Source organism: Neolamprologus brichardi, chromosome 6 (genome assembly GCF_056152115.1).
Source record: "Neolamprologus brichardi isolate AB-2024 chromosome 6, ASM5615211v1, whole genome shotgun sequence".
NCBI classification, from domain to species: Eukaryota; Metazoa; Chordata; class Actinopteri; order Cichliformes; family Cichlidae; genus Neolamprologus; species Neolamprologus brichardi.
This window is the reverse complement of record NC_142109.1, coordinates 15190199-15198515: the sequence shown is the minus strand read 5'-3', so window position 1 is coordinate 15198515 and position 8317 is coordinate 15190199. Positions and strand designations below refer to the sequence as shown.

Below are 8317 nucleotides of genomic sequence, written 5' to 3'. Positions count from 1 at the left end.
TAAAAATGCTATCATGTTTTAATAAGCTGCTGGCATCACAGGCAAGGTTTGATAGAGACACTAATAGCCCTGTTTTTTGGAGAAATAAAATCTGAGTGGTAGATGCTTGATGTCAGAAGTTTCTCAGTCCTATTTGCAAGTTTTGGGGTTTTGTATGTTTTCACTCACTGATTTTTGAAAGATGATTTTACTTTTGCTTCACTTGCATTTTGATCCGTTTGGTGACAGTGAGAGTGGCAGCAAAGCTACTTGTTATGGTTCAAGTTGGCTTGTGTTACATTGAGTACCTTTAACATGTTGAAAAATGACATTTGAGGCTATCCACTGTGTTTAAATGTGACACCAAGTCTATATGTGACCTGTTAAGACTCAGCCCAGTCTCATCACTGCCATGAGACAGAGCACTGACACCCAAGGACACCTTCTGTCTCTTAGACATTGGCGGCCCTGACGAAGCGGCCCATGACTGAGAATGGGATAGCTTGTCACATATCGCCACCACCCTGCTATCTTGCTAACATGCTCCTGCTACCTTCTCAGTCTCTGTCTCTGCCTCTCCCTGTCAAAGCAGAAAGCTGAACATTAGCACTTGGGCCTGAAGACTTTAAATCCTAGTTCCCGAGCAGAGTAGGAGGTGGAGGGAAAGAAGGATTAGAGAGAAGTGTCTCTGATGTTATTTAATCTCACCGTCCAGGGAGTGAGCGAGCCAGCGCACTCCCAGTGCACATTATCAACCTCTGATGACCAGTGAGGGCGGGTGAGGGGGGAACGGGCGCCTTAGATGCCACATTGCCGCCAACACTGCTGCTGCAGAGCACTTCAAGCCATCTTCCAGGCTGTCCCTAAACAGTCAGCAGCTCAATTTGGGTGATGGCAAGCGTGCTCAGTCAGGGGAGAAGTCAGTCCCGGATGATTTCCTCCTTTTCTGCTCGTTCTCCTCTGCACTGACACCCCTCTTCCCCCATCTCAGCTATCGTCCAAATGCGCCTATGTCCTCCCTTTGCCTCCCGCTGCCTGCCCCCCACCTACCTCCGCAGCATTCCTATTCCCGCGCCCTACCTACCCCAGAAACCAAAAGACCCGGCAATCATTCAGTCGCTCAAGTTATCTCAGGAGCCTGTCTCGCTTCGCCTCCCCCCTCCAACCTCCCCATCCTCCCTTCTTCTACTTCCCTGCATCCCTCCACCCCTGTGCCCCCCCAGTGCATTCCAGCATGACAAACCACATGGGATTTCACTAGTCCTTTAAAGTCTGCTGCCTCTGGGAACCACTCTTCTTCATGCAACATTTTAGTATTCTAGGGAATACGTGACCGGGGAGGCAACCAATGCAGTTATATGTCTCCCATCTCCTCCAGGTTGTTATTTCTGTTGAGGCTTTAAAAACAGGCAAGAAAGGTAATACTTATCAGGTGATCAAAAGTGATTACTGATTTTTCCCTTTTTTATATATGTTTGTATATTGGGGCATTTATTTTTCTCTCTGTCCATGGTTTCTGCACATAAACGGTTCTACCAGCATTTCTTTTACTGAAGTCATTTTTTTTATTTTAACACATAAAAGCATCACAACAACAATATACAAATTCTTAGTAATCTTTAAAACCAAAACACATTTACACATGCAACAATAGGGTTTAAGACAATGAGTAACTTATTGAATAATCGTGTTTTTGGAATGTCTCAACGTTATTTTGCTGGAGGGACTGCTGTTTACGCTGAAGGAGGAGTTTCATCGATCTCTTCTCTCCAGAACAACATCTGGCATGTCAAATATGTGTAGTGGTCTGTAATTAATTCAAAATTTGAATGTTTTCAACATGACCTACAACTCTTTACTGGCATTACTTTCTACCTTTTTGACAGTTACAACCTTTAGTGATCCAAACTGAAAGGAGAAAAAGAAAAAGACACAATGACCTATGTAGTTCTGTAAGGGAAAAAAAAGGATTTTCTTTGAGACTATGACCCCTCAGACAGCAGTCTGACTCAAACATCTGGCGCTGCCACAATCAAATGACGCCCAATTAGAGCTTAAAGAAGTGTAGCTCACCACACAGGACAATGTGGGCCGTTCTGCTCTATGTCCACTCAAACCAGGAAGCACATCAACAAACCCATCACGGGAGCGCTGCTGCTATCGTTCGCAAACATATCACACTGCCAGCAACGGTCTAAACATGAGCGTGTGGATTGTGGATTACATTAAAAAAGAACAAAAAACTGAATAGACTCAGCTTGATATAATCATTGAAGTAAAAAAAAATATATAAAAGGTTGAAGAATAATCATAAGAATAGATTATTGCTCCGCGGTGAAGTGTGTTGGGTTAGTATATCCTCGATCCTTGTGGCCTCTTCCTGTTTGACGGATTCAGGGTGACTGTATGATTGTCTGTTTGAGTCCTTTACACAGGATTGGCTGTGAACCTACAGCCACAACACTGAAAACACATTCATAGACACCAAAAATATACATTATGATACTGTCAAAAGGTACAATAATTACACAGAAAAGGAAATTACAGAGTTAAAACAACACCATTATGTTATCATTTATCTTTTTGTCTGTCCACGTTTTCTTCTTTCATCCTCTCCAAATGTTTCGGGCGTGATGGGTTCTGTGAACCCATGAAGTGCTCCTGGCAGAGAGTCAAGAGTCCCACCTGCCCTCCTAACTGGTGGATGGGGTGGCCACGGCTTTCTTTCTAAAAGAACCACCGAAAAGCTTCGCCATTGTTGACCGGCGTCCTCTGTGGGAGACAAAATGTGAAGGACACATTTTATTTCACAGGTTTCATGGTGATGTCACTGGCAACCTCTTGAAAATAAAACAAAACAAAATTCACGTTCAAAAATCACAGATGGCAATAACCCGCAATGTAAGGAGCAGTTGGGCAGAATTGGCTAGAAACAGCATGGACATTAAGTAAAGTAAAAATCCCAGAAGGGCACTTAAAATGGCCAAAAAGCACAACCACCAAATCAAGTATTTCATCAAAGAGCCAGCCAAGGTGATTACATCCACGTCCCACCCACACCCAAATAATCATTACGCTGTATGAAATATTCAATACAAATTCCCAAGAAGCAACAATGAGGCATTTAATTACTGTGAGCTCTAGCCGCAGTGAGGGGGAACAGTGCATCATTTCAATTTGAGCCTGCGCCAGCAGCCGCCCCTCCTTCTTCTCCCCGAAACCTCTACGCCAGAGTGACAGCCTCTTCTTTCCGAAACTCATTTGGAAGTCAGAGACATAAAATACTGGAGTCTCCAACCAATCCCCATGACCAATTAGCACATTTTTTTGATTTTTTTTCCCCTGTTGACGGGGGAAATGGTGCATAATCACAACTAAAATCACTTTAGTCTGAGTGGAGAGCAATTTGACATTTTAATACCAAGTGTCATTGGCAGCTTCTTAAAGGCATGCTGATGAGTATGTTAGCACCAGACAGGCGCATGCTCTCAAGCTTATACCGATTATTGACCACATGTAAAACCTACAGTGTACAACGGGCGCTGATAATAGTTTATATTTAAATTGTATTACCCAAAAGGATTCCAAGCATTTGTAATTATTAATTGTCTAGCATCATGACACAAAACACTGGGTTTTTTTCGATAAACAATGAATTTGCCTGATAAGTGCTGCAGGAGGAGTAACATTTATTCAGTCAATGCAGTAGGCGGGATTAATGCTGTTGTTATTTGTCATGCAGTGCATTGCAAAATGGATATTTAAGCAGCCTAAATTAGCTTGTTTTCTCCACCAAAGAGGCTGCTCAGTGACAAGTGGAGTAACAAGCTGAACAGCTTTTACTTCACTTAACTTATTAAACTAAAACCAAAGCCAGTGTGTTTACATTGACTTTTAATGTCATTAGACACTGCATCCATATGCTGGTCTGTAGTGATTTTTCATTCAAGAAAACTCCAGTTGCACTAGTATCAGACTGAAGAACAAGTGCAATACATTGGCAATTTGTTTCATATCAGAATAAACAAGAAATTACATCATTTAAATGTGTGTAGAGTGCACTGTCCAACATTATGTGTAACAATAGAGCTAAGACAATAGATTTCTTAATGATCAGATATCAGTCCCCATATATGCAGGGAGGTCACCTGAGCCCACACTTGTGGTTTCTTTTCATACCTAAATTCTGAAAATGTGATAGTACTTGCACCAGTTCTTCCAGAACTGAAGGGGGCGGCATAACGCACAAGAAAAACTACATGTGGAACAAAGAGTTAATCGCTCATTGGTAAAAATGGCAGAGTCAAGCATGAAAGTACTGTTTGAAGGGGAGTCTCCAAACTGCGGTAACAAATTCACAAAAAGCAACATGCAAATGATGCTTTCGTGCTTTTCCAACCAAGCGAGAAAATACTTCCAGTTTAGCAAAGCACCTTAAAGACTGGCATCCAAATCTGTTCAAAGAATTCGAGTTGGTTTGGTTTTGGTTCAAACTGATAATATCTGAAGTGTTATAGTTCCTATATTATCCTGAAATACACATTTCCATGTTGTTTGAGACCACTGCTGTGAAATCAGCGATACATTGTAGGCTAAAATGTTAGCAATAGCTAAAGTGATTTACATGCAAAGATAACGTACCTTGTAGTAAAAGTAGCATGCTACTTGACAACCACCCTCATTTTTCAGTGTTCTGTCAATAAAATGTAATCATAACATTTTAAAAATAAACTGTCTACCACCACAATGTCAGTGATTTAAAACAACTTTATAATAAAGGATTTTATGTTTAAGTACAGGAGATAATCATTTTGTTTTGGTATGAATTTGGTATTGTGAATCATGTACTTCCATTGGTACTCACTGCTAATTTACTGTACTGTACTGTGACATCCTTTTTATATGTATGTGTGCAATGTGTGTCCAGCACGAATTATAGCCTTTTCACTTTCAAGTAACCAAAACTATTACTTGACTGACATCAATGAGAAGGTCATAAGCCCAACTTTTTAACTAGTGCTTACGATGGCTACACTGACATTGCAATAAGGACTTTAATGTCTTCTTCTATGACAAACTTTATTTAGAAACCCACATAAATAATCTTTATAATGAAAAAAAAATAAACATGCCATAAACAGATGAGTCTGCAAACCCATCATCTGATGAGGCTTTTCAGAGCCACCTATGTTATTAAATTAAAGTTTATTTATATAGCGCCAAATAACTCGGGGTGATTGCAAATATGCTCTGGTTTTTCTTGAGACATGTCTGGCACAAGGCATTTTAAACAATTTACAGAGTAAGGTACAGATATATTTCCTTTGAGCAAACACATTGCAGTATTGGTACCAAACTTAATAGTAAGAAACCTCTGACAGGGCCGGCATATAGAGAATAGCCATCTGCCCTGACTGGCTGGGGTGAGAACTAATTGATTAACACCAGTGCAACACATCTCTGGGCTCTCATTCACACTAGCTGTGGATCACAAATATTCACTCATCAGGTATAATGCAGTAGATGTGGCTTTTCCTACATTTTAGGATATTCTTCCTATGATCTCCTAAACAGAGTCAGCCGTACAGGTACTGGCTCATCACCCCACCTGATTTAGATGCATGCATTCCTCGTCTGTAGCAACCATTTACCATTTTTTCACACCACATTAAGCAATTACTATTATCCTTCTGAGTGAGTAATGGTGGAACCCAGAGCAGCAGGATACCATCATCACCAATTTAAACGTGGAGGAAATGAAATGTGATCATGTTTTTAAGGGTCAAGATGTGTTCACACATCTAGTTTTTTTTACCTAATTGCCACGAGCTGATTGTTGTATCGCTGCAGTCCATTAATTGCACTTTTTCATTTTTTGAAAGCAGTTTTGCTGTTTATAAAAATGCATGTTTTTTATGTGATTTTTGTTTCAAAATGTATTTTTAGAGAACAATGAAAGGTTTAATCAAAGTTACGCTGAGCATAAAAGCCCCCTGGAAAATATAGTAGAAAATCAATTTAGTGTTTATTTACTTTATATTGGGATTCTGCACAATGTGAACATAGGTTCAACATTTGAGAGTATAAATGATTGCTTTTCTAAACCATTCCCTTGAAAAAAAATCCAAAAAGACAAGACAAAAACACTTCTCAGTAATTAGTACATTTCCTAGTTTTCTTGATATGAACATTCATCACTTACAGCCAATGTTTTGCTTTAAATTTCCGTTTGAGACAAAAGGATGGAAGCAAAGAACTTAATTTTTGTGGCTTGCAGTGTAACATCTGAGTGGACAAAAAGAATATCACAATGCTATATAAATGCCAATCCACTTACCAAAACTTACACAAGGTTAACCCCCCTCCCACCACCACCACCACCTCCACCCTCAAACCCCCCCAAAAAACCCACACATGGTAGCAGAGTGCCGTAAAAGCTGCTGGTGAATAGAACTGCCATGACACTGCATTTTCAAATTTTACAGATGACCAGGAAAATACTCAACACTTAGTACCATTTTTATATAAAAAAGATAAAAATGTAAAAAAAAAAAAAAAGTATATATTTCAAGATTCTCTTTGGTAATGCAAACATACAAAAAAACAAAAGCGCCGTAGTGCCGTGCTTTAGGTCTTATGTTTCCATTGCTAATCAGAGTTGGTAAAGTTCGTTGCTAGTGTTTCTGTCTAGTATTTCGTAGACTTTTCTCAGCTTCAATCTGGACTTTAAGAAAAACAACACCTTTTAGACACAAATAATTGTTATGGCTTCATTAGCTTAATGACAACTTAGCAGACTGCTTATGTGGCTGTCGGCTAACAGCTGTCGTATCACCAGACTTTAACAACAAACGCAGATCTCTGTGACTGGACTGGACAATATCAACATTTCTTTCAGAGGACTGAACAAACTTTACAATGTTGTGGATGTTGTGAACACATCTGCGCATCCCCAGGAGGACATTCATGTCCCGTTCTTTCTCTCTGCCTATACTGTGATGCTCTTGGAGCTGAAGAAAAGACGGGAGGTGAGAATGTTTATCTTGATCCATATTCTCACATTGATTAATCCCTGGTGGAAGTGCGGCTCACCAGAGACAATAATGACCCTAATCTGGGCACTCGGCATGTCTCTGTTTTGTTAAGTTCCCACGTTATCGATCCAGTTGGGCTCTCGAGTGCTTGCTTGGATTCCCTCCCAGGCCTCCGTGCCTCGGCACACTGCAGTGACCAGGCACAAAGAAGGCTCAATTAGTACAGCTCTGTGTCGTCTGGTCCCCCACCTGCATGTGCCTTCAAAGTCGACTGGCAGGAAGAGCTGGGGGGGTAGGAACAAGAATACAGAGACAAGAGAAAGAGAGGGCGATAAAGACAGGGAGAGGAGAAGGTACGAGCTGATAGTGCTACACCAGGGACAAGGGAGCAACGCCAAGGTTTCACCTCAAATCAAGACGCTGTGGCAGCAGCTCAGCTCGCATCAACGCTGCTGCCTCTGCAGCAGAGCATACATAACAACCTGGCTGCAACGACAGACTGAAGGGAAAGACAATTTCCCGCTCAGGCAATGAATGCACACAACAGAGTATTGAACTGGCTGAAGGAGGAGGGAGACATTTTTCCAGACCTCAAATTAACCCCACCACACCAGCACAGTAGGCAGGGTATTCTGACTGTCTGCTGGTGGCTTTGGGTGATAACAACACAGTAAAACTGACATGTGGTGGAATAATTCTCTGCTGATTCTGGTGAGGCAGAGTAAGGTCTCAGGGCAGCATGTGATCTTAACTGAACCTGGCAGGCGCAGTAAACGTTGAAGCCACATCGTCAGCTGATTAAAACAAGGTGGTGGAAATCAAACCAGTTGGACCGAACCAAGCTGAACTCCGACCTCTGCAGAGCCACATGCGTGCAAAGGTGACAAAAACCTCCATCCGGAATCTTAAAAATCCAGGATCCCTATCTTTTCCACACAAATACTGGAAACGCACAAATACTCCCCCCACCCCCAAGCCCACCCCTGCGCTGCTCCTCCTCTCCCCTGCAGCCTTGGCGTCACACTGAGCTGGGGGCAGAGATAAACCACTCAAGACGATGAGGATGATAATGGCAGACGCCACAGCGCCTCAAAATTCAATCAGCGCCCAGACGTCAATGCGGATGAGTGTAAAAGTGAAATATGCTCGCCGGCGTGTGTTAAAAGACGCCACACAGGGCTCGCAGAAACAACAACAGGAGATGAAGAGGACGATGAGGGGTGGAAAAGCAAGAGGAGGGGAGAGAGATAGTGAGAGAAAAAAGAAAGAGGAGAAGAGGAGAGAGAAAAATTAAAATAATGTGT

General features: G+C 41.7%; 1 protein-coding gene across 1 annotated transcript in view; it reads right to left on the bottom strand.

Annotated features, from left to right (window-relative positions):
- Positions 1 to 1530: 1530 nt before the first annotated feature.
- The window catches only part of cxxc4 (CXXC finger 4), a 29290-nt gene continuing 22503 nt past the window's right edge, over positions 1531 to 8317 (bottom strand). The window contains exon 3 of the mRNA XM_006787111.3: positions 1531 to 2751. Coding sequence (XP_006787174.1) covers positions 2707 to 2751 — 45 coding nt within the window. The 3' untranslated portion in view covers positions 1531 to 2706. The remainder of the gene's footprint in view (positions 2752 to 8317) is intronic.